This window comes from Oncorhynchus masou, chromosome 5 (genome assembly GCF_036934945.1).
Source record: "Oncorhynchus masou masou isolate Uvic2021 chromosome 5, UVic_Omas_1.1, whole genome shotgun sequence".
In the NCBI taxonomy this organism is placed as follows: domain Eukaryota; kingdom Metazoa; phylum Chordata; class Actinopteri; order Salmoniformes; family Salmonidae; genus Oncorhynchus; species Oncorhynchus masou.
Genome location: NC_088216.1, coordinates 45,156,830 through 45,183,994, shown reverse-complemented (window position 1 = coordinate 45,183,994; position 27,165 = coordinate 45,156,830). Strand labels below are relative to the sequence as shown.

Sequence of the window (27,165 nt, the reverse complement as noted above, 5' to 3'; positions counted from 1 at the left end):
CCTCTCGACCGTGGTCTCACATCGCCTTAGATTTTATCACCGGACTGCCTTCGTCAGCGGGGAATACAGTTATTCTTACGGTTGTCGATAGGTTCTCTAAGGCGGCTCATTTTATTCCTCTCGCTAAGCTCCCTTCTGCTAAGGAGACGGCACAGATCATCATCGAGAATGTTTTCAGAATTCATGGCCTTCCGTCAGACGTCGTTTCGGACAGAGGCCCGCAGTTCACGTCTCAATTTTGGAGGGAGTTTTGCCGTTTGATTGGGGCTTCCGTCAGTGCCATCATCCCAGACACACTAGACCCACTCCAATTCACATACCGCCCCAACAGATCCACAGATGACACCATCTTAATTGCACTTCACACTGCTCTCAACTACCCAAACAGTTGTCAAGAGGTCACGGCAACACCTCCCCTTCAGGAGGCTGAAAAGATTTGGCATGGATCCTCAAAAAGTTCTACATCTGCACCATTGAGAGCATCTTGACTGGCTGCATCACCGCTTGGTATGGCAACTGCACCGACCTTGACCGCAATGCGCTACAGAGGTTGGTGCTGACGGCCCAATACATCACCTTACAGGACCTCTATATCAGGCAGTTGTCAGAGGAAGGCCTGAAAAATTGCCAAAGACTTCAACCACCCAAGCTGTAGACTGTTCTCCCTGTTACCGTCCGGCAAGTGGTACCGGAGCATCGGGTCTCGGCCCAACAGGATTCGTGGCAGCGTCTATCCATAAGACTGCTAAATAGTTCATCAAAATGGTTACCCAGATGATCTTCATTGACCTTGTTTCACCCTATGCACACTCATAAGACTCCACCCACACACTCACCACACTGACACTCTCTCTCTCACACACACACATACTTTCACACTCATCAAAAAACGCTGCTGCTACTCTGTTCCTTTTTTACTCTTGTTATTATCTATGCCATGCCTTCAAGTACATATCTACCTCATTGATCTGGTAGCTTAATTGTTGTGTATTTTCATTCCTCTTTTAAACATATATATAAATATATATATTTTTTTACTCTGCATCGTTGGGATAGGGCTCCTAAGTAAACATGTAGTATTAAGGTAAAGACGACAGCTGTTGTATTCAGCACATTTGAGTTGGAAGATTTTTCTGTGACAAGCCAGCCTGTTTTTCTACCCCTCCCCTTAAGCATACACCCCTCCCAGACATAGGTCCATTGTAGGGAGTGTGTGTGACTGTGTGTTTGTGTGTCTGTGTGTGGAGGAAAGAGGGTGTGGGAGGGGAGAGGCCATAAAATACAAGCCAAAAGGAAGCGAGAGAAATGGAAGTGGGAAGAGAAAGAGAAAGAGATATAAACAAGGCTGCGTGTCGATTGCGATTCTGAGGGTCGTAGCCCAAATTCTTCCGGATACCTTGACAACCTACAAAAGACTGCAAACTTGAGTGTGACTCTGTGGAAATAAGATGCATGCGATGGAGCAGGGGAGCGTTCAAGAGCATGGAAGAAGTAGAAAACTCTCCAAGATCTGGGTGATAAATGAACGTGTTCGAGTGGGACTCGCAGAAGCCCTCAGCACCTATGTCATGATGGTAAGAGAAAGATAGAGAGAGAAAAAAAAGAGAGAAAGGGTTAGAGGACAACATCAACCTCTCACTTCTTAAGGTCAAGGCCGGACTGGCCCCTTGATTTGGTCCGTATCCGTGATTTCCAATGCTTTCTCAATGAGAGTTGTACGTTGACGCTGACCGTTAACGTATTTTCACGGACAAACGGATACGTAACCATCTGCTTAGCCAATTAGAAAAAATATGGCGTTTTACGTCACACACTTCACACACACACGGAGCAAAATGTATCCGTTCTAATTTCGTATCCACGCGTCAGTCCGGCCTCACCCTTACTCCCTTGCTTATTTGCTTTTTAATATGTTTTGGTTGTTGCATATTTCCAAAAGTGCAAGATTTATAAATGAATACATAAAATGTTGTATTTAAAGGTATTTATTATTACTAGTTTATTACTACTCGTATTACTACTAGTGTCTATATTCATTGATAGATTTCCACTCAATTGTGATTCTGCTTAGAAATATTCATACAAATTGCATGTTGCAATACGCTCCCCATGTAGATGCTTATCATGTGGCATTGGTTGTCACTGTCATGCACTTGACCCTGTGATAACACGGCTGGCCAGTTGGCCGCATGCATTCTCTCTCTCTCTCTCTCTCTCTCTCTCTCTCTCTCTCTCTCTCTCTCTCTCTCTCTCTCACACTCACACTCACACTCACACACACACGCACACACACACACACACACACACGCTGCCTGTTTGTCACATGCCTGAAAACGAATCCTATTCTTAGAGCTTAGGATACAGACAGAAGACACACACGTGGTAGTAGTGTGATAATGTCTTTACTACTATACAGTAATTGTATAAGGAGCTTTCCCTTTCCTTTGTGACTTACCTACACAACAAAATGGGACAATGCCGTTGTTAATCTTAAGTGCTTTTACTGATTGGAATGATTGAAAATGACACTTTCTATTAAATTTGTCTGAAATCAAATAACAATTTTGAAAGATCAATGGGATTTTTCAAATTGATTGAAAGGTTCTAAACTGCTTTCAACACCTCATGCGCTTGCACATTGAATAGCATTGGGGGAAATGTAACGGAAGCAGCATATCAGAAGAGTTGGAGGCGTGCACACCAGTGAAAGTGTCATTCCAGTTAATCTGGTTTTTGTAGTCGTTTTTTCACCAATAGCATCTGTAATCATGCTGATATAATTATATTTCATATAAAAGAGCCTGATATGGTTTCTATGTTACTGTACACAATGCTTGATTATGATATTATGACATGGTACAAATCTGTCGTTCTGCACCTGAACAGGCACCCACTGTTCCTAGGCCGTCATTGAAAATAAGAATTTGTTCTTAACTGACAATAAACTTAACTGAACTGAAATAAAGGTAAAATAAATATTGTGGCTACTAAATGTGGAAACATTATTTTCAACCAACTTAATATCTTGATTTACAGGGAATTATTTGATTGCTTGTAACCCAATTGTTGAAAATGTTATAGGTAATATCAAATTAAAAAGTGAATTTGGAACAAGATGAAAACATGTTGTTTAGATGAAATATTAATTCATATTAGTTATTTATTAGGTTTATGAGTGTTCAAATAAATAGTTTGCAACTTGAAATATAGGTTTGGTAATAATCCAATTAAACAGTTGACATTGAATCATATTTGGTTTCAAAAACTAATTTACAAGTAATCAGTTAAAGTATTTTTGGAGGGTTGATCCAAAAGAGTAACCTTGGGGCATTCGTGTGGGTTGGAAGTAGGTCATCACTTTATTAACCTACATACAATACAATATTCATAAAATAATCCCATCCCCCTAAGGCCTAAACTGATTATATTCTTATAACTAATTAAGTACATCACTCAAAATGAGTTGACAGGTTTATAGGATAAGACGTGATAATTACCTTAAATGTCTTAAAGAGCAACTGAAGGCAATAAACAACTTCTCTAGTAGAAAACGGCCATTGCTATTATTCCGATTTTTTTGTGCTAGTGTGAAAATTGACTACAAAGTGTAAATAGGATAATTTTGGTCATAAAGTCAGTCTCATCCAAAACAGAGATTTGTGATATAATTAGGGGGGGAAAGTATGTCACGGAATCAAGGGTACTATAACAGTTTTCCTTGGGTTGGGATTATTTCAATCCTGCCCACACACCCAAAACTGGCAGCACACAGTTGGAGCGCAGCTGCACCCGACCCCATCGTAATGCCCATGGTCAATTTGGTTTGACATTCGATATCCCTATGAGGGCTAGTTAGGGAACATCAGTAAATTACACAATGTAGATGGGACAGTCATTTTAAATGTCAATAGCTCCAAATGTCAGTGACTTAAAAACCTCAAACAACTATTATTTGTAGAAATTCAGATACAAATACAGCTCAAAGATGAGCAACGGTCCCTAACTAGCTATCCAAAGTCAAACCCACTTTTCCACAGTCACACACCGGCTGGCTGACGCTGATTGGCAAAAGAAGTTAGCTGGCTTGCTAGCTAGTCTAGGCTACATCCAGACACAAGACCTGGTTAGAACGTTTCAAGTTATTTAGAAGGGGGAGTACTGTAACTGTGTGCTGTTTTTGCAGAGTGAAAGTACAAACGAAGTACGTGAGGATGGAGGTCGGATGTTGGAGAATTATGAATTTTTCAAACACCCGAAAAAGGGTTTTCCAGGAATCTAGAGCCATAATCATTCTGCCTAATTCTATGTAAAAAAAAACAAATGCATATTTTTCTCCATAGGTTGACCAAGGATACATCTTTTCCAGCAGCATACCACCCTGAATCCCACTGCTGGCTTGTTCTGAAGCTAAGCAGAGTTGGTCCTGGTCAGTCCCTGAATGGGAGACCAGATGCTACTGGAAGTGGTGTTGAAGGGCCAGTAGGAGGCACCCTTTCCTCTGCTCTAGAAATAATATCCCAATGCCCCAGGGCAGTGATTGGGGACATTGCCCTTTGTAGGGTTCTGTTTTTCGGATGGGACATTAAACAGGTGTCCTGACTCTCTGTGGTCACTAAAGATCCCATAGCATTTATAGTAAGAGTTAACCCTGGTGTCCTGGCTAAATTCCCAATCTGGCCCTCATACAGTCACCTAATCATCCCCAGTTTACAATTGACTCATTCACCTCCTCTCCGCTGTAAAAAATAAATGTACCTGTTCAACTGTCATTTTAATGATGGTGTCATTCTGACTGTTGTAAATTACACATCTAAATATACTGCAATAACATGCCTAAAATGTCACATCCAAATTACAACACAGTACATGGGACCACACGTCAATACAGGCACATATCATGGAATAATAATTAACACACAGATGTCATGATAATATCATAAGGTGGTAGATTAAATTTAAACCAAATATTGTCTGCATACCTCTTGAGCTGTCTGCATCCCCCTAAAATCTGGATAAAAGGTTGAACTGAATGTGATTCTTATTGGGTACATTAAGTAATTGTACACTTTCCTAAAGTCTAGCAACTTTGCCCGCAGCATGCCAGCTAAGATATCGTAGTTAGACAAGCTACCCTAAGTTGATTGGTAGCCTGAAATGACTTGGTTGCTAGTTATGAGGTTGGGAGATTGGGAATCTATCTCGCTGGCTAACTAAAACCAATACCATAAAATGGCTAGGTGTCTTGTATTACATAAAAATAATATTTTTTAGTTTAATTTATTAATCAAAAGGAATCAGTAGGTGACATAGCTTGATCAAATTCATTTACAAACATACCTCCTGTGACTCCTGCCCATCATCGGCAGCTAAAATCAAATCAAATGCTGTGTCTTTGCTCCATGGTGCACCTTGGAAGGAAACACTTACTAGGGAGAATGGGGGTACTCTTTGCCTGGTTCAGTCAGTGTGCCCTTCCACAAAATACCGCTGACATAAATAAATAATTATGTTAAAGTTTAATAATTCATTTTACATCAGAAAAATATAAAACTGGACCAATCTGAGGGGGAATGTGCTCTTGTGCCCCCTATGGGCATGACGCCTCTGCAAGAGACACTCACATCAAAGACGCATTCAAGACCCAAATCTAGTTCTCATTCATATTTCCTAATGAGGGAATTGAAACTTGTGACAAAGCTTGTTGTTTTTACTTTAACAGTAATTCTTTGTTTAATTGAGTTAAGTGAATCCAAATGCACCAGAAGGAATACATTACGTGGACCCACAAACCAGCTTGGATGTATGATCAATTCTCCCACTGCCTCTGTGGACGTCTGTTTTTGACAGGTTGTGTTCATGTTGTGTTTATATTCAAGGTGTTTGGCTTGGGCTCTGTGGCACAGGTCGTGACTGGACACGGTGCGTTCGGAGAGTACCTTAGTGTCAACCTGGGCTTCGGCCTGGGCGTGGCTATGGGAGTGCATATTGGCGGGAGGGTCTCAGGTACATAACACAACACCACTCATTTTGACATGGGTAAAGGTTGAAATCGTTTTCATGTATGGTGCCTCTTATAACAGCACATTTAAGTGCAAATGGAAAATACTTCCCTCTCTCTCTCTTCCTCTACCTCCTAGGGGCCCATATGAACGCAGCAGTATCATTCTCCATGTGTCTCTTTGGTCGTTTGGGTTGGAGGATGCTTCCCGTCTATATCCTCAGTCAGCTGATAGGCTCCTTCTTGGCTGCTGGGACCATATACTCCCTTTACTATGGTAAAGACATAATGACAACATAGAAGACAATGACCAGTTCACTTTGGGAAATCATACAGCCAGTACAAGGACGCGCTTGTGTGCATTAAACGTCACTATGAGGGCCGGAAATGTTTGTTTCAATGTTATTGTTTGAGATACATGTACATTTCCCAACCTTAACACTTGAAAACCTACAGATAGTAGTAGTGTGTTGGTTGAATATGGTTATGAGGCGCTGTGAAACTGTGAAACTGTGAAACTGTGCTGTGAAACTTGCTTTGTCACTGTATTTCCAGACGCCATATACCACTACTGTGGAGGGAATCTGACTGTCTCTGGCCCAAAGGCTACAGCTGGGATCTTTGCTACCTACCCAGCACCCTACCTCTCGCTTCATGCTGGATTCTTAGACCAGGTAAGCATGAAACGGGTCATTCAACCCCATTTTACTCCATAAAGACGCCTGTTGAATTGGTTTGTCAAGCCAGGTTACCCTGATCTACATTTTACTGTGGACGTTCATCTCCCATTGATGGAGGACAACTCAAGCTATCTCTCCCTTTTCTCCCTAAGTGTGTGTGTGTGTATGTGTGTTAATTGTGTGTCGTCCAGGTATTAGGCACCCCACGGGGGGAATTCAGACCCGAGTTTTGTGCACGTAAATGGAACTTCATTTCCTTTTTATGCACCTTTCTCTCAATGCGTACGCATGTGCCAGCCAGCTAGCTATACATTTGGGGTGGAGATCACAGAAATTGAGTTGTGGTAGAGGTGTGTCTACGGATATCTGTATTCTGACCTTGACTTAATTCGCTCAAAATTCCACCACATTTGCACTTGAGGAAACCATGGATAAGGTCGAGCGAACCTGTTCGTTCCAAGTGGAAACTCATACTTAATTGTTTTTTTCAGATATAAATAACCCCTTTTCTTCATGCACTGTAATTTATAAATTGATAAGAGCAATTGATACAAGCTAGGTAAATGAGCAATCTGTTTGGAGAAGAGGGTTAAAAAAAAAGATGATTTTTCCCTCGGATAGCTGGAGAATGAAACCAGTCATAGAAGCAAACTAAAAGCATGACAAGAATTTCTGCCCTTTTCCCACTGCGAAGTACAACATGCTGTGACCTTATGCGTCATTTTAATTGTATGGCCTTTATAACTTGCAGTTATGAAGCTTGGAGATGCAAGCCAAATGGGTAGGCTACTGCAGCCTGGAGCATGTGATGACGATGCACAATGGTAGTGACGCCAAATTGAACCTTTGGGCACTCTCGAATGTTTGAATTATATGCCTCAACATTCTCTGGTTACTACTATTTCTATCATGTTATCAAATGTCAGTAATAACCACACATATTTAACTGACAATTTAATGTTAATTCCCTTCATTTCATTACATTACATCCCTCAATTGAATTGCATTGTTTTGTTTGCCTTCATATGCTTCCTCTGTAAACGCTGTCATGTCCGTGTGGTTGTTGCTGAGGATCTCTAGTAATAGTTGATCATGTTTAATAATGGTATATATTTTTTTAAACATGTAGGCTAATTAAATCCTTATGGAGTGACAGACCAAGTCTTAATAGTTTGAACCTGACGCATGGCGCAATACTTGGCCATGTCATCACACAGTTCTATTACAATTACTTGTTTGGTCTCTCACTTTGGGTAACGTCTCGTTAGGGGCGGAGTATAGGAAGGGGCAGAGTCTATGAAGATCCAATCACACAAGGTCTGTCATAGACTTCCTACACAAGGGGCTATAGTCTGCTCCCATCTTCACTTCTTTCATCTTCCTCACAGATTCTATTAAGATCCTCTACTCTCCTCAGTAATAGCCTCTACTCTCTTCTACTCTCCTCAGTAATATCCTCTACTCTCCTCAACTTCTACTCTACTTTCCTGCTAACCTGTCCACAGGTGGACCGTCAAAGAATCCATCGCCGAGCGTAGGACAGCAGCTTATCATCGAGAGGATTGACGTCACAGTAAAAACTACTCTCAGTCTCTGGTTCAGCTAGCGCCACACGGCTAGCTGTAACTAAACTACCTGCTTCCCTTTGCTTATTCCTACCTAGGTGGAAAGAGAATATATAATTTTTGATAGCTAATGAAGAACACACATTCTCTTCAGCTAACAGCGTGCTGGCTTTAGCTAGGTTACTAACCCACGAGGTGAACTCTAGCTAGCCAACGACAGGACTACTAGCTACACAGCTACAGCGTCGACCAGCACACACATAGCCTGAGTGTCCATACCAGAACTATGGCTAATTCTACCCCTACACAGGACAAGACCAGCAAACCTGCTGACCTACACCCATGCCTATGTGGGTCTCTCATACCCACACCCTATATTTCAACTCTCCAGGAGCATGCCCAGACAAGGCTCGCTAACCCTGAGTCCTGCGTGTATTGCTAGGAGTTGCCGAAGGCTATCCTCAAGCGTCGAGTGCGACAGGCTGCCGCCTCATGCTCATCTTCCTCCCAGCATTTTGGGTGAAGAGGCAACTCAACAACCCCTCCCCAGTCCTGTATGTACTGAGGTTGACAGGGCTGAGGTTATGGACAATCTCCCCCCGGATATACGGTTTGACGACCTAGCATTAAGGGAAGATGACTTGATCATAGATGAGGATGAAAACGACATCCTTCGTCTCCTCCGTGATGGAGAAGAAGAGGGGGAGGATGACTCCCTGGCTCCCAGACCCACACAGGGCAGAGATGTCCCCTCTCCTACCCTGGGGTACGGGCTCGTGGATGTGTGTAAATGGGCTGCAGCCAAGCTCAAGATTAGGACACTGAACGTCACCACTCTACTGATGGTATATCAAAAACTGAACAAGAACGAGCCCAACCCATTGCTCAGGGAAGAGATCTGTGTCGTCTCAGACCTCCGTGCCTCCACGGGTGCTATCCAAGGCTGTGGGCGTGTCATTCGCCTCGCAGTGGTGGGGGATGGAGTCCTGCGGCTGAACCTGTCCAGCCTCACGGGGGAGACGGCAGACTTCCTGGATGCTCCTATTGAGCCAAAGGAACTGTTTGGCCCTATTGACTGGAACTGTACAGAGCAGAAGGAGAAGCTTCCAGCTTCTGCCTGCCCCACCAACCCGGGTCCCACCCCGGTCCAACCTCCACAGCCATGAGCCAGCGTGCCTCCTCAGCAGGAAGAGGCCAGTACTCTTCCGCCAGGGGCACCAGGCCCAGCAGACTGCTAACCCACAAGTAAGTGTTCAGACTAGAGGCAGACAAAACTGGGGCAGATGTTCCTACGCAGCAGCCGCTTTGAGGTCACACCCCAACGATTCCCCTGAGGGGGAGACCGTCCTTCCACAGTGGCAAAGGGGAGCAGAGCACAGCTCATGTGTTGTCCGGCCCTTCCCCCTCTCAGGCTAAAGACCTTTCACCCGACGTAAATTACAAGAGGGGCATGTCTATTTTGTCAGAACACTTTCCACCGTGCTACAACACATTGTTTTGTGTCTAGACACAGGGAAGATGGAGACAGCCCACTTTCCCCCCGAAGTGCCCTTCATACTGTAGCTCTCCACTCGACAACCTTGTTTGATGTGTCAGAGCCCGGAAAACAAGGTTTCAGTTGCCATGAACACTGCTGCGTTCCGGGTTCATTCACTGCCTTTTCAATAAAGGTACTACTGTTGCACTGAAGCTTTTCGCAAATCAAATCAAATGTTATTGGTCACATACACATGGTTAGCAGATGTTAATGTGAGTGTAGCGAAATGCTTGTGCTTCTAGTTACAACCATGCAGTAATATCTAACAAGTCATCTAACAATTTCACAACAACTACCTTTTACACACAAGTGTAAAGGAATGAATATGTACTGTACATATAAATATATGGATGGGCGAGGGCCGAACGGCATAAGCAAGATGCAGTAGATGGTATAGAGTACAGTATATACATATGAGATGAGTAATGTAGGGTATGTAAACATTACATAAAGTGGCATTGTTTTATGTGACTAGTGATACATTTATTACATCCAATTTTGTATTTTTAAAGTAGCTAGAGATTTGAGTCAGTATGTTGGCGGCAGCCACTCATTGTTAGTGATGGCTGTTTTACAGTCTGATGACCTTGAGATAGAAGCTGTTTTTCAGTCTCTCTGTCCCAGCTTTGATGCACCTGTACTGACCTCTCCTTCTAGATGATAGCAGGTGAACAGGCAGTGGCTCGGGTGGTTGTTGTCCTTGATGATCTTTTTGGCCTTCCTGTGACATCGGATGGTGTAGGTGTCCTGGAGGGCAGGTAGTTTTCCCCCGGTGATGTGTTGTGCAGAACTCACTACCCTCTGGAGAGCCTTCCCGTTGTGGGCGGAGCAGTTGCCGTACTAGGCTCTCGATTGTGCATCTGTATAAGTTTTGGGTGTTTATGATGACAAGACAAATTGCTTCAGCCTTCTGAGGTTGAAGAGGCGCTGTTGCGCCTTCTTCACCTCGCTGTCTGTGTGGGTGGACCATTTCAATTTGTCCATGATGTGTACGCCGAGGAACTTAAAACTTTCCACCTTCTCCACTACTGTCCCGTCGATGTGGATAAGGGGGCGCTCCCTCTGCTTTTGCTGAAGTCCACGATCATCTTTTGTTTCGTTGATGTTGAGTACTGAAACATGGCCGGATGATGACGCTATGCATGTAGTACTCAGTGGATTATCCATGCAGCGGCAGGATGGAGTGTGTTTTTTCATATATAACAACTGGTGTGCTGCTTCAAGTGTGAAGGAAATCTCTAGCTTTTGTTCACCTGGTATAGAATACCTAATGGTAAGCTGCAAACTCTGTCATCTAGCAGGAGAGTTCTCATCCTTAATTATCACGGCTATCTACATCCCGCCCCAAGCAAACACCACTCTGGCAATCAACAAACTGTATGGGGCCATAAACAAACAAGAGACCGCTCACCCAGAGGCAGCGTTTTTGGTGGGGGGGGATTTTAATTCGTGGAGACATAAAACCGTCCTACCTCACTTCTGCCAACAAAACTCTAGACCACTTTTATTTTACCCACAGAAATTCATACAAGGCCCTCCCTTGTATCACCCTCGACAAATCTGACCATGACTCAATTCTCCTGCTTCCTGTTTACAAGCAAAAGCTCAAACAGGAAGAACCAGTGATGCGCTCAATACGGAAGTGGTCAGATGAAGCAGACGCGAGGTTACAAGACTGTTTCGCTAGTACAGACTGGGAAAACTATGGATTACAGGCAATATCCACACTGGGTTAAAGGCTAGAGCTATCGCTTACAAGGAACAGGACACGTTCATGGAAGCAATCAAGAAATCCCGCTATGAACCCTGACAAGACATCAAATATGCAAAAGGGCAATATAGGAAAAAGGTGGAATCCTATTATACCAGCACCGTCTCTCGTCGTATGTAGCAGGGTTTACAGACGATAACGGATTACAAAAATAAACCCAGCAATGAGTTGTCCAGCGATGCAGAACTCCCAGACAAGCTAAATGCCTTTTATGCTCGCTTCGAGAAATATAACATTGTGCTTCGCGTGAAAGCTCCTGTTTTTCCCAGATCAAATCAAATCAAATTTATTTATATAGCCCTTCGTACATCAGCTGATATCTCAAAGTGCTGTACAGAAACCCAGCCTAAAACCCCAAACAGCAAGCAATGCAGATGTAGAAGCACGGTGGTTAGGAAAAACTCCCTTGAAAGGCCAAAACCTAGGAAGAAACCTAGAGAGGAACCAGGCTATGTGGGGTGGCCAGTCCTCTTCTGGCTGTGCCGGGTAGAGATTATAACAGAACATGGCCAAGATGTTCAAATGTTCATAAATGACCAGCATGGTCGAATAATAATAAGGCAGAACAGTTGAAACTGGAGCAGCAGCACGGCCAGGTGGACTGGGGACAGCAAGGAGTCATCATGTCAGGTAGTCCTGGGGCATGGTCCTAGGTCTCAGGTCCTCCGAGAGAGAGAAAGAAAGAAAGAGAATTAGAGAGAGCATATGTGGGGTGGCCAGTCCTCTACCGGCTGTGCCGGGTGGAGATTATAACAGAACATGGCCAAGATGTTCAAATGTTCATAAATGACCAGCATGGTCGAATAATAATAAGGCAGAACAGTTGAAACTGGAGCAGCAGCACGGCCAGGTGGACTGGGGACAGCAAGGAGTCAGGTAGTCCTGGGGCATGGTCCTAGGGCTCAGGTCCTCCGAGAGAGAGAAGGAGAGAATTAGAGAACGCACACTTAGATTCACACAGGACACCGAATTGGACAGGAGAAGTACTCCAGATATAACAAACTGACCCCAGCCCCCCGACACATAAACTACTGCAGCATAAATACTGGAGGCTGAGACAGGAGGGGTCAGGAGACACTGTGGCCCCATCCGAGGACACCCCCGGACAGGGCCAAACAGGAAGGATATAACCCCACCCACTTTGCCAAAGCACAGCCCCCACACCACTAGAGGGATATCTTCAACCACCAACTTACCATCCTGAGACAAAGCTGAGTATAGCCCGCAAAGATCTCCGCCATGGCACAACACAAGGGGGTGCGCCAACCCAGACAGGATGACCACATCAGTGAATCAACCCACTCAGGTGACGCACCCCTTCCAGGGAAGGCATGAGAGAGCCCCAGTAAGCCAGTGACTCAGCCCCTGTAATAGGGTTAGAGGCAGAGAATCCCAGTGGAAAGAGGGGAACCGGCCAGGCAGAGACAACAAGGGTGGTTCGTTGCTCCAGAGCCTTTCCGTTCACCTTCCCACTCCTGGGCCAGACTACACTCAATCATATGACCCACTGAAGAGATGAGTCTTCAGTAAAGACTTAAAGGTTGAGACCGAGTTTGCGTCTCTGACATGGGTAGGCAGACCGTTCCATAAAAATGGAGCACTATAGGAGAAAGCCCTGCCTCCAGCTGTTTGCTTAGAAATTCTAGGGACAATTAGGAGGCCTGTGTCTTGTGACCGTAGCGTACGTGTAGGTATGTACGGCAGGACCAAATCAGAGAGATAGGTAGGAGCAAGCCCAAGTAATGCTTTGTAGGTTAGCAGTAAAACCTTGAAATCAGCCCTTGCTTTGACAGGAAGCCAGTGTAGGGAGGCTAGCACTGGAGTAATATGATCAAATTTTTTGGTTCTAGTCAGGATTCTAGCAGCCGTATTTAGCACTAACTGAAGTTTATTTAGTGCTTTGATCCCGCTATGTGATCCCGCTCTCCGTGGCCGATGTGAGCAAAATGTGGATTGATCGTGGACTGTAGGAGAAAGAGGGGAGAGCACATCCACATCGAAGGGGCTGTTGTGGAGCGGGTGGAGAGCTTCAAGTTCCTTGGCGTCCACATCACTAAGGACCTAACATGATCCACACACCCGCAAAGTCGTGAAGAGGGCACGGCAGGCAGCATCTCATCCCCCTCAGGAGGCTTAAAAGATTTGGTATTGGCCCTCGGATCCTCAAAAGGTTCTACAGCTGCACCATTGAGTGCATCTTGACTGGCTACATCACCTCTTGGTATGGCAAATGCACCGCCCGTTACTACAAAGCGCATGTGACAAACATTTTGATTTGTTTTGAGAACACAACATCAGTAAGATAACAATAGCATACAAGGAGTGTTACTATGACTTTGGCAGTGCATGGCTGGATGAACTAAGTCTGGCAGGAACATTTTAAAGGCCTGCCATTTTCAAGCAAATTTTCTGCAATTCTACACATTTTGCCATGAGGCAGAAAGAAAACTTTTCAGTTATAAAGTTTAAATTACAATGCATTTCATGTAAAAAATAATAAAAAATGTAAAAAAAGAAAAATAATAATGTTTGACCTATGTTTCCCAGAGTTAAGAACATAAATTGTACTTTGAATAATATTACATTGTATTGTATTACACCATCTAACTTGTTCCACTGATCCTTTGGACAAAATTGGTTTAATCTGGTGTTTTAAGTAATATTCATTTGAAAAATTAACTATGTTTAAAAACAGTTATTGCTTTTATTTTAAGATCTGGTCACGGACCCCCTGCAGTAGCCTACCTCGTCCGCGTACCCCACTTTGAGAACCCTGCATTAGGTAACCTTAAGTTCCATGGTCAGTGCGGGCAATGGGCCAGGGTATACTATTGTACACTATTCTCCCTATTACAATTATATGTTCACTATTAATCAAAACAGTTCTGTTTTTTTGTGCGTAAAGGCTCTCCAAATTTTTAAATGAAGTAGCCTAGGGTTCATGAAAACTCCCCTAAACATACATACTGTGAAATATCAGTGTTTTGAAATCTACACATGGGTTCTGAACAGAGATAAATATGCATGTTTTGATGGCTATCTTTCATTGATATCCATTCTGAAAGTATTTTTCATGGGCTGCATTGTAATGTTGTGCCGATTATATTCAAATTAAAGGTACACATTATTTAGATGGATTGCTTAAGATGAACAGAAAAACATGTTGAAGAAAAACTCTGATCAAATTGGCCAACCCAGTAGGTGTGTTTTTTGTTGGATCGAATCAAATGTATTCAGTGTGTGCAAGAGAGCCACACCCGCAAACCATGTTATGCTCATGATTATGGTAAGTCTGAATACCAACTACTGAGAAGTGCTTAAATCAGAATGCTTAAAAAAGGCATACATTTCCTAAGTCTGATTTGGTCCCATAGTGTCAATCATGGTTGTTTTACTCTCACAGACAGTAGACATATTAACCTAATGTCCACTTTCTCGCTGTGTGTTCCAGGTGATCGGCACGGCCATGTTGTTGCTATGCCTGATGGCCCTGTCTGACCAAAGGAACCAGCCTGCTCCATCGGGGGGTGAGCCCATCGCTGTGGGCCTGTTGGTACTGCTCATAGGAGTCTCTCTGGGGAGCAACAGTGGATACGCTATCAACCCTAGCCGCGACCTGGGACCTCGAATCTTCACCGCTATAGCAGGCTGGGGGCCAGAGGTGTTCCGGTAAGACTGGAGGGGAGTAAGACCTGGTGGTGGTCAATTCAGTTTTCAGTTTTGGTTCAGTGAATTAGTTATTTGATATTCAATTTATGAATTCAAAAGTGAATTGGCCATTTTCAGAACTGAGTGGATTGAAAAGTGAATTGACCCCAACCTTGCCTGCTAGTCTTGCAATGGCTTTTTATCTTACACTGCCTTCAGAAAGTATTCACACCTAAATAAGTTCAGGAGTAAAGATGTGCTTAACAAGTCACAAACATCAATACGTTGCATGGACTCACTCTGTGTGCAATAATAGTGTTTAACATGATTTTTGAATGACTACCTTGTGTCTTTAGCCCACACATACAATTTTCTGTAAGGTCCCTCAGTCGAGCAGTGAATTTCTAACACATATTCAACCACAAAGACAAAGCAGGTTTTCCAATGCCCTGCAAAGAAGGGCACCTATTGGTAGATGCATTAAAAAAAGCACACATTGAATATCCCTTTGAGCATGGTGGAGTTATTAATTACACCATCCAAAGTGTATCAATACACCCGGTCACTAAAAAGATAAAGGTGTCCTTCCAAACTCAGTTGCCGGAGACGAAGGTCACCGCTCAGGGGTTTCACCATGAGGCCAATGGTGACTTTAAACTGTTAAGAGTTTAATGGCCATGATAAGAGAAGACTGTGGATGGAACAACAACATTGTAGTTATACCACAATACTAACCTGATTGACAGCATGAAAAGGAAGCCTCTACAGAATAAAATATTCCAAAACTAGCATCCTGTTTGCATAAAGGCACTAAAGAAATACTGCAAAAACAATTGACAAAAGGGCAAAAATATATATAATTCTATAGTGATATTAATTCATGAATTGGCAAAGCAATTCACATTTTGGCCTGAATACAAAGCGTTATGTTTGGTTCAAATCCAATACAACACATCACTGAGTACCATATTTTCAAGCATAGTGGTGGTTGCATCATGTTATGAGTATGCTTGTAATCGTTAAAGACTGGGAAGCTTTTCAGGATACAAAAGAAACGGAATTGAGCTACTGTAAGCACAGGCAAAATCCTAGAGGAAAACCTGGTTCAGTCTGCTCTCCACCTGACACTAGGAGATTAATTCACATATCAGCAAGACAATAACCTAAAACACAAGGCCAAATCTACACTGGAGTTGCTTACCAAGATGGTGAATGTTCCTGAGGGGCAGAGTTACAGTTTTGACTTAAATCTACTTGAAAATCTATGGCAATACCTGAAAATTAGTCTCTAGCAATGAACAACAACCAAATTGACAAAGCTTGAAGAAGTTTGAAAATAATTATAGGCTAATATTGTACAATCCAGGTGTACAAAGCTTTTTAAGACTTACACAGAAAGACTCACAGCCAAAGGTGATTGTAACATTTATAGGTTGAATGCTATCTAATCAATATGTTTTATTTATCATAAAACATTTAACCAATATTAGAATTCTCTGTAGACATTTGACCAAAAAAAAGACAATTAAATCAATTTTAATATCACTTTGTAACACAAAATGTGGAAAAAGCAGGGGTGTGAGAATACTTTCTTAAGGTACTGTATATCAACAAACTGGCAGGACTAAGATTGCCTTGGTGTTTTGGATTAGCAACATTCACACGTTTTGCCTTCAGAGTTTAGCCAGGTGTTGATGGTGGTGTTGGTAGAATGTTCAGTGGTTCAGGGGTCAATTACAGGGCAGTAGAGGTATTTTGGAGTGGACAGTCTGGTTTCCCATGCCAATCTGCATTATTTCCTCTGTCCTAGCCAGTCACTTTTTGATGTTTATTTGTACTGTTCTGTCCTCTTGTTCCCAAGATAACAGGAAAAGAGCTGTGCCCGTTTGTTGTGGCATCTGATTTGATCTCGCCCTCTTATGGCATCTAATTGGATCTCACTGGCCAGTTACGTTCCAATTTTGGTAGCAACAAAAAATAAGTCCCTCTCATGATATGGTTCAAATGATTTTGGGATTGTTCAACATTGCAACTGATGTGACGCATTTTGGGTAAATTGTGACTGACTGATCTACAAATAAAAATGTTTTATTTATGATAATCTGTAGATCAGTCAGTCTACGGTCACCGTCAATGTCAGTTGAAATGTCAAACAAGCCCACTGTGATAATCAGGAAAACTTGTCAATCAGGAATTCTGATAGGCCTGTTATGGGAGCGCCTGCTTGAAATGACAATAGATTGAATTTTGATAGGCCTGGAAAACTTGAAATCAATCAGGAATGATAGGCCTGTTCTGATAGGCCTGTTATGGGAGCGCCTGCTTGAAATGACAATAGATTGAATTTTGATAGGCCTGTTATGGGAGCGCCTGCTTGAAATGACAATAGATTGAATTCTGATCAAGGGCTGCCAAATAATACAGTATATAATTAAATAGGGCAAAACTCCCCAAAGCTATTTTTGTTTGTTTTTGACTGACTTTGACCACTGTAACCAATCTCCACACTGTTGTCTCTCTCTCTGTCTGTTGTGCAGAGCAGGTAACGGCTGGTGGTGGGTACCTGTACTTGCCCCCATGGTGGGAGGAGTCACAGGGGCTTCCATCTACAAGGTCTTTGTGGAATTGCACCACCCCTCCCCCTGTGAACACAGGAGGGAGATAGAGGACGAGGCAGAGCCTTTGGATATGCAGAAAAACCTCAGCCCAGAGGTGTGTGTGTGAGGCACCCCAGCTATGTGTGCGCACACTTGCTACACCCAAAGTAACTGGAGGAGGATCCGATGGAACAGAAACATCGGCAAACAATTGGGGATGTTGTTCTGTGAGGACACTGACTGGACTGGTTACTTTCTCGATGGTCCAAGTCCAAGTGACAGAATGAATTGTGAAAGTGAAACAACTGTGAAACAGAGCATGAATTCAGTTTGGCTCCCAGGCTAAGGATGAAAGAGACCACCTCTAACAGAAGTCAAAGCTGCATATTGAAGTTGCCTGTAGGTACAAGTCTAGGATCAGCTTACCCCTCAACCAATAGAACTATGGAGCCTTGAAACTGATGACAAAATGCAAGAAACTATGTCAAAAATGTAATTGGTGCTCATTACTCGTTTCGGTATCAAAGCACAATGCAGCACATCTGAGGACACTGGAGGAAATTTGGACTAAAATGGCCATCGGCAATAACACAGGTTTAACCGAAACGATTCTCATCTGCCTTTAATAGGAAATACATACATCCATAGACACAAAAGGGAAATAAATAGGATCAACAGGATGGCCTACAAGGCTTCACAGGGAATAGCAGCATTGCTAGAAAAAACATGTCAGGCACGCACACACACACACACACAAACACACTCAGGAGAAGAAGCATTTATAGTGGTATAATACATAGCTACCGTTTCCCTGCCATTACTTACTTCAGAAGCCAAGCGCTGTAGCCCCATTAGCTACCACATAGATCGTTATCTTCAATATTCTGAATGGTAGCAGCCAGATATGTTGCTTCCGGGCCCTTTTCACCCCACTCAAGAAACAAATGCAGGGGAAACACTGCCATAGCCCATTGAATATGTATTTTTTGGGGGGTGGGGGAGGGGAGGTTTCCTTATCGCCTGCCCCCACTATGCCTCCCTGAACTCCCCTGCCCCTTGGCAGTGCCCCCCACCCCTCCCTGGGCCGACTGTTTCTTCTTCGGGGCGGGCAGCTTTGCTTTGCCCCGGAAGGCTTTGCTGGGGTCCAGCTTGTTGACAGGCAGATCTCCGGTGAGGTCGGCCATACTGGGCTCACAGTGGAAACTCAGGGGCTGGTAGAGAGACGCCCACTGCTGTTGGGGAGATATATTTGACACAAGCACAATGGGTAAACTAACTAACCGAACAAAAACTCATGGCATTATATCCTACTGTTAAGATGTACTTATTTAGGTTTGCGTGCTGAGAGAAATCTCTTTCATGAGACGGACTTGTTTTAAACATATATAACAAACCTTATTGTTAAGTTGTCTAATCAAAAAGTATAGCTACACATTTATAAGTTGCTTACTACAGTATAACTCATTTTAGGATACACTGAAATTACTAAAATACTAATATTTTTTTGTGAGACCTAGTCAAGGTAGGGCAGGGCAATGAAACAAATGCACTTAATGACCCATCCATTGGGTCAGAGCTTGGGGGTCAACATACAACATACCTCAGTCAAAACATGTTAGTTTTAGGCCCTGACTTATTTGTTTTAGCTGATGTGGCCAGAAAGTGATGATACATAGCCTAACTGGGGTATGTTATGTTTGACCTGACTATATATTGTACATTGAAAGAAACAATACAATCTGTGTTTACCTTGTATGTAATGGATCACCTTTTTGGCTGTGCTGATTTAGTTTTTTACTTACATACATGGTAGTAGGCCTCTAATACATATCATTGTAGATGTGTTACAATTACATCTACATGCAATACATAAGAACAATGGTCACTATTTTCAAGTGCTCTTAAGACACCCAATGTATTCTCTTAAATTTTGTCCCAATTCCAACAAAATCCCATAACCCCAGCCTCGCTCCTTCTAGGGGGTAACGGTGTATTACCTTGGCCTGGGGACTGGGGCCGTAGGGGGTGAAGGCGTTCTGCCACTCTGGCAGGCCTAAGTTGGTGATCATCAGGCGGTAGTAGGCGGTGAAGCTGGGTGTTAGGTAGTGCCAGTACAGAGAGCGATCCAGGAACCACACCTCACACTTCTGGGCCACCACACCTGGAACCAAACAGCCATGGGACAGAGAGCAAGGGGGATGAAATAATGATGGGCACATTCCCATGAATATTAACCAGTCAAAATCAATTTAACTTTCTAACTTTCATAAAGTCTGGTGTAAAATATGGCAAGCGGAAATTGTCTTCCTCGCTTATTCTTTCATGATATTATACACACATAGTGCATGTGGCATATCACATGGGTAAATGGGAAAGTACCTTCTGTGCAGTCTTTGTAGACCAGGCAGACTTTGCCATTCCCACTGCAGGGGTCCAGCTCAAAGATACGGCTCCTGGAATCAAAATGGGGCTCCACCAGCCCACACTCTGACTCTGAGGAAAACAGAATGTGTGAATTGTCTGTGTGTCCTACTATGTTAACTAGATAGGCCTATCTACACATGACGTAGCAATTTATGGAACATTTGCTTCAATGCCCCGTATTCTACAATATGTCCAACATTTCGACAAGGAACCCATCGGTAGAAGATTCAGTATACAATAACATTGGAGGCTGAAACTAAAGAATCCCCTAAGTAGCTGAATGAGGTGGTGTCACCTTCAACTTGTTCTTCGTCCCAGTCCAGGTCAGCCAGTGAGGGTGCGTTGGGGAGGGAGAACACTGACGATGACTGGCAAAGAGGACGCAGGTTGGCCACACCGTTGAGCACCATGCATCCTAAAGGCACAGATTCATCTGGTACAATATAGGAAAGAGTGTCACAGAGAGAAGAACAGATAGTGTTCAGTTGTCTGTTCTTCTATGGATGTTTGGGGCTGAATGTGTCACTGTCAGGGTTACCTACTCTCGAGTTTGGCACTCCAGGTAAGGGTGAAACCATCCGTTGTGAGATAAAAGTCTCGGAGGTCCTCGGGCAGAACACAGGTATTTTTCTGTAAACCGCACAAAAAATGTCAACACAGAAGGGTAAATCTATTTAAATTCAATCACTTTTTCACAGCACCCCTGTTGATTTGAACAAAACATTCCATACATGTTTGCCCATTGTAGAAGTGATCAAAATGTGACTATTTGGAACTGAATCAAGAGATAAATGTGCTCAAATTTGACCCATTTTGCATACCCTACCATGAGACATCACTGGAAAATATAAATGGTTGAGATTTATATAATTTAAGGGCTTACAAAACAGCATTGTAAAATTATTTTAGAATTTCATAAGAAAAAACACTTAAATTTTAAAAAAGTGCGTAAACTCAACAACAAAAAATCTGCATATGTTGTAGCTTCAGTCTGGTCTTTGGCAGTTTAGCAACTTTTCAACAATTTATTACTTTTTATCTACTTTGCAACTACTTTGTATGTTAGTTAACCCTTCTCCTAGCTCTAAACCTTCCCCAGACCCTTTAACCTAACTCCTAAACGTAATCTTGATGCTAACCCCTAACCGAGGTAATGTTAGCCAGCTAGCTATCGTTAGCCACCTAGCTAGAATTTGTAACATATCATACGTTTGGCAAAGTCGTAACCTTTAGTGCATTTGGAAATTCGTAACATAATACGAAACGAGGCCCATCAAATCACTGTTTCATGTCTGTCAGCAGCAACTGTGATTAAACACTACACTCTTAAAAGCAATGTTGAATAGGGGATATATGTAACGGATGTGAAACGGCTAGCTTAGTTAGCGGTGGTGCGCGCTAAATAGCGTTTCAATCGGTGACGTCACTTGCTCTGAGACCTTGAAGTAGTAGTACTTCAAGGTCAATGGGTAACGATGCTTTGTGGGTGTCAGTTGTTGATGTGTGCAGAGGGTCCCTGGTTCGCGCCCGGGTATGGGCGAGGGGACGGTCTAAAGTTATACTGTTACATATAGTTCAATAACTTCACTAGGTAGGCCTACGTTGGTTGGAGAAAAGTACATTAGGTCTGCTTACCGCTATGTTTAACCACCTGTACAAAGTTTCTACCGATAGCCTAATGTTTACATCGGCAAATGCCCCCTTCTGCTGCTTGACAGGCACAGCCCACAAAGGATGGAAAATGAAACCTAAACCACCCATACTTGTCAGGTATAGTTCACTTTTATATCACTCAAATATCCAAATAATAGTGACCAATATTGAGAAATTTCAAAATCAATTGGTGTTTACTGATCATGAAAAGCATGCAGTTACTTTCTGTAACTCCGATGATAGAGCTACATTTGCATGGAATAATACTTTTTGTTGTTCTGATTGATATGCTCTTCAAGAGGTGACCAAATATACTGAACAAAAATATAATACACAACATGTAGTGTTTGTCCCATGTTTCATGAGCTGAAATAAAAGATCCCAGAATTATTCCACATAAACAAAAACATTATTGTGCTAACATTTTTAGCGCAAAATTGTTTACCTCCCTGTTAGTATTTCTCCTTTGCCAAGATAATCCATCCACCTGACAATTTTGGCATATCAAGAAACTGATTAAACAGCATGATCATTACACAGGTGCACCTTGTGCGGAGGACAGTAAAAGGCCACTCTAAAATGTGCAGTTGTCGCACAGTACAATACTACAGATGTCTCAAGTTGAGGGAACGCGCAATTGGCATGCTAACTGCAGGAATGTCCACCAGAGCTGTTGCCATAGAATTGAATGTTCATTCCTTTACCATAAGCCACCTCCAAAATTGTTTTAGAGAATTTGGCAGTATGTCCATTAGGCCTCACAACCGCAGACCACGTGTAACCATGCAAGCCCAGGACCGACACATCCGGCTTCTTCACCTCAGACAAACCACCGGTTCCAACATTCATTCGAACCACTGGAACCAACATTCTCCATTCAGGCTGCATAGGCTTCGATTTCCTCAACTTTATTTAATGGCGAGAAGGCCGAAAATGCGTACTTTCCTTATGAAACACCATTTTCAGCTAAATGCTAATCCCGGATGTTGTGTATCACGTTTAGCCAATCAGGTTGAAACTATCAGACCATGAGTTCTGCCTCTTTTAGGTCAGCCTTATTAGCATATAATTTTGGTAGGGTGACCTGATTTGTGTAATTATGAACAATATCTTTGCCCAGACAGATTGTGAACCCAACTGTGTAACTGATTCTAGGGGGGATACATTGAAAGATCATTTGGGTTGGGTGTAGGAGCAGATTTGAACTATGTAATCTTGTGTTCAGGGGATTGTATTATCTGTTTAATTGATTTGGTCAGAACACGGACTTGGGGTGGAGCCAATGACATTCACAATCTCACTCCAAGATACAGTATGTTCAAAGGTTGGCAGGCCTGCTGCTGCAACTTGATTGCCTGAAAATGAAAGACAACATCCGGGATTAGCATTTAGCCACTATAGCATGGTGGTGGAAAATGGTGTTCCATGAGGAAAGTATGCATATTTTCCAATTATTTTCCACATTCTCACCATTACAGAGTTAAAGGGATTTTGGCAATGAGGCAATTTATTTACTTGCCCAGAGTCAGATGAAATCGTGGATACCTTTATATGCCTATGTCCAGTATGAAGGCATTCGTCAGAGGTGGTTTGGCAAATGCTAACGACCATTATAGTTAGCCATAGACTTCCCATTGGTATATCTCATTGGTATAAGTATCCATCTGAGGAAATCAAAGCCTATGCAGCCTGAATGGATAATGTTTTAGGTACATACCGGTCCACGAGGGATACTAATGTTTTGCAGGCTGCATACAATGCATTTGAATGTAAAATGACAACTCGATATCGCCATCTGCCGGCCTTTGGGCTGGGTCCATTAAGTCACTTTCTGACCACTTCTTCAATGGGCAAATATGTATGGAAAGTTCTGTTGCTGTCAAAAAGTGATGCTATCAAAAAATGATTGAATTCAAATGGGTTGACACAGAATTCCCTCCCAAACCGGGATAAGAACCTCGCTCCCTCCTTTCCTTCACCTGTCCGACACTGACGTGATGGAGAGAAGGAGCAATTTTAGTATTGAAATGTAGCCAGCCTGTGTTTTTACCTGTTCCCATGACAGCAGGCATCGCTTCTCTGCAGGCTCCCTCTCCACAAAACGCACGTCCATCACCCCGGGCATACTCTCTGTGACACCAAAATATTATACAGCATAATGACAATTAATGTTAGCCACAACTGTAATGCAATGAAGAAGAAAAAATCCTCACAGGACGTCCCAAACAGGCTTCTCGCGAGCTAGCTAGCCTAGCAGCAACCACAACAGGCTTGCTAAATCAAACGATAGCTTGCCAGCGAAAATGAATGCTTACCAAGTACTCTGGTGATGCCGAGTGTCAGCCTTTCAGCGACCCCTTTACATGTTAAACCTTCCTTTGTCTCCTCCATTTCAATAATTAGAAATCACAGCAGAGAAATATTAATATAATCCATCTAACAGTTAATTTTCTGGAGGAGTCGCAGATTATCTTCTTCTCTGAGATGTTATGGTGCACCACAATTATTGTTGTATTGCCGCCCCCAACTGGACGGGGTGAAGAAAAAAAAGTACATTCATTATGGAGAAGGGAAAACATGAATCCACACATACAACAACAAAAAGCATAAAAACATCTCATTCATTATCATTCAAAAACGCCATAGCTCCCTACACAGGCTCTTGGGCCTGTGAGGGTTGGACTGCACGAGACAGAACTTGATTGAAGCTCCCCTCAGTGATCATAGATGCGGTGAAAGAGTAAATAGAAGGCATTGACCAGATTGCCGCACATTCCACAAATCTGATCTAACAAAGTCGTCAAATCCGTCATGATTTATGTATTGTAACAGGCCCACAATGTGGTTACTTAAACCAGATATGGATATATTTGGCTGTTTTCGCTACATAACATGTAGAAGTTGTCCTTTTTAAGGTTTTGAAGAAGGGACTGCTAAATTCTAACCCAATTCTAAACTGGTTTGCATAGCTAGCGTACAGAAATCGGTGGTGGTAGTCAAAGTAGTTTTTAACTGTAATGCAGTTGATTGGTAACGATGACATGAACATACATGTGTTGGGGTTGATTTGAAATGAAATGCATATAAAATAGCCTAAATAAATTTAGGCACATTTTTCTGGGGGGCAATGAGGATACTCACATCTTTCCCCCACACGTTTGCATGGCAATTCCATTCCAGTTTGATTGACCTCTTTACCACAAATTTGAAATGTAATGTAGTTTTTAAAAGCATGAACTAATTTTACAATTGGCATAGATGGGTGAAGAGGTCAATGGAACTTGAGCCCAAAAATGAAAATGCCAAGGAAATGTGTGGGGGAAAGATCCCAAATCTCCTCATTGCACCCTAACAAAATGTTCCTACATTTAGGCTAATATTTATATGTGTATTTCACACTATGTTGAGGTAACAAATTCTGAGTATAATGCTTGTGTGGATGTCAATCGCAATACATTTTCACACTGTGGGCCTTTTACAACACATCAAACATGACGGATTTGACAAATATCCACTTTGTTTTTGATCAGATTTGTTCAGTGTGTGCCAATCTGGCATCCTTCTTCTTCCCCACTAGTTGATGGGTCGTTCTCAAACAAACTTGGTTCACTCCAGACCAAGCTGCTCTTGACCAGCACAAAAACATCCTGTGGCGTACTGCATTAGCATCGAATAGCCCCCGCGATATGCAACTTTTCAGGGAAGTTCAATATACACAGGCAGTTAGGAAAGCAAAAGCTTGCTTTTTCAAACAGAAATGTGCTTCCTGTAGCACAAACTTCCAAAAGTTCTGGGATATTGTAAAGTCCATGGAGAATAAGAGCACCTCCTCCCAGCTGCCTACTGCACTGAGGCAAGTAAACACTGTCACCACTGATAAATCCACGATAATTGAGAATTTCAATAAGCATTTTTCCACCTGGCTACCCCTACCCCGGTCAACAGCTCTGCACCCCCCACAGCAACTTTCCCAAGCCTCCCCCATTTCTCCTTCACCCAAATCCAGATAGCTGATGTTCTGAAAGAGCTGCAAAATCTGGACCCCTAAAAATCAGTAGGGCTAGACAATCTGGACCCTCTCTTTCTAAAATTATCCGCCGCAATTGTTGCAACCCCTATTACTAGCCTGTTCAACCTTTCTTTCATATCATCTGACATCCCCAAAGATTGGGAAGCTGCCGCGGTCATCCCACTCTTCTTACAGAGCTATATCTATTCTACCCTGCCTTTCTATGGTCTTCGAAAGCCAAGTTAACAAACAGATCACCGACCATTTCGAATTCCACCCTACCTTCTCCCCTATGCAATCTGGTTTCCGAGCTGGTAATGGGTGCACCTCAGCCACGCTCAAGGTCCTAAACGATATCATAACCGCCATCGATAAAAGACAATACTGTGCAGCCGTATTCATTGACCTGGCCAAGGCTTTGGACTCTGTCAATCACCTCATTCTTATCGGCAGACTCAACAACCTTGGTTTCTTAAATGACTGTCTCGCCTGGTTCACCAACTACTTCTCAGACAGAGTTCAGTGTGTCAAATCGGTGGGACCCCTGGCAGTCTCTATGGGAATGCCACAGGGTTCAATTCTCGGGCCGACTATTTTCTCTGTATAAATCAAGGATGTCGCTCTTGCTGCTGGTGATTCTCTGATCCACCTCTAACCAGACGACACCATTCTGTATACTTCTGGCCCTTCTTTGGATACTGTGTTAACTAACCTCCAGACAACCTTCAACGCCATTCAACTCTCCTTCTGTGACCTCTAACTGCTCTTCAATGCAAGTAAAACTAAATGCATGCTCTTCAACCAATCACTGCCCGCACCTGCCCGCCCGTCTAGCATCCCTACTCTGGATGGTTCTACCTTAGAATATGTGGACAACTACCTAGGTGTCTGGTTAGACTGAAAACTCTCCTTCCAGACTCACGTTAAGCATCTCCAATCCAAAATTATTTTGCAACAAAGCATCCTTCACTCATGCTGCCAAACATACCTTTGTAAAACTGACTATCCTACTGATCCTTGACTTCGGAATTGTTATTTAAAAATAGCCTCCAACACTCTACTCAGCAAATTGGATGCAGTCTATCACAGTGCCATCCGTTTTGTCAACAAAGCCCCATATACTACCCACTACTGCGACCTGTATACTCTCGTTGGCTGGCACTCGCTTCATATTCATCGCCAAACCCACTGGCTCCAGGTCATCTATAAGTCTTTGCTAGGTAAAGCCACGCCTTATCTCAGCTCCCTGGTCACCATAGCAGCCCCCACCCATAGCACACGCT

General features: G+C 43.0%; 2 protein-coding genes across 4 annotated transcripts; one reads left to right on the top strand and one right to left on the bottom strand.

Moving 5' to 3' along the window:
* The first annotated feature begins 1,249 nt into the window (after nt 1-1,249).
* On the top strand, nt 1,250-19,551 carry aqp7 (aquaporin 7). Of its 2 annotated transcripts, none has more exons than XM_064965673.1 (6): nt 1,250-1,574; nt 5,877-6,003; nt 6,138-6,275; nt 6,554-6,672; nt 15,003-15,220; nt 17,737-19,551. In XM_064965673.1, the coding sequence occupies exons 1-6, from the start codon at nt 1,449-1,451 to the stop codon at nt 17,921-17,923; spliced, it is 915 nt and encodes a 304-aa protein (XP_064821745.1). In that variant the 5' UTR covers nt 1,250-1,448; the 3' UTR covers nt 17,924-19,551. The 2 variants fall into 2 exon arrangements, with proteins under 2 accessions (XP_064821745.1, XP_064821746.1); XM_064965674.1 differs by having other exon boundaries at nt 17,742-17,831.
* tpgs2 (tubulin polyglutamylase complex subunit 2) lies at nt 18,401-24,358 on the bottom strand. Of its 2 annotated transcripts, none has more exons than XM_064965675.1 (7): nt 24,189-24,358; nt 23,924-24,003; nt 20,763-20,850; nt 20,516-20,653; nt 20,176-20,289; nt 19,794-19,957; nt 18,401-19,028 (listed from the first exon to the last, which is right to left on the bottom strand). In XM_064965675.1, exons 1-7 carry the CDS (start codon nt 24,262-24,264, stop codon nt 18,810-18,812), a joined length of 879 nt encoding a protein of 292 aa, XP_064821747.1. In that variant the 5' UTR covers nt 24,265-24,358; the 3' UTR covers nt 18,401-18,809. The 2 variants fall into 2 exon arrangements, with proteins under 2 accessions (XP_064821747.1, XP_064821748.1); XM_064965676.1 differs by having other exon boundaries at nt 20,516-20,635.
* Nucleotides 24,359-27,165: the final 2,807 nt, after the last annotated feature.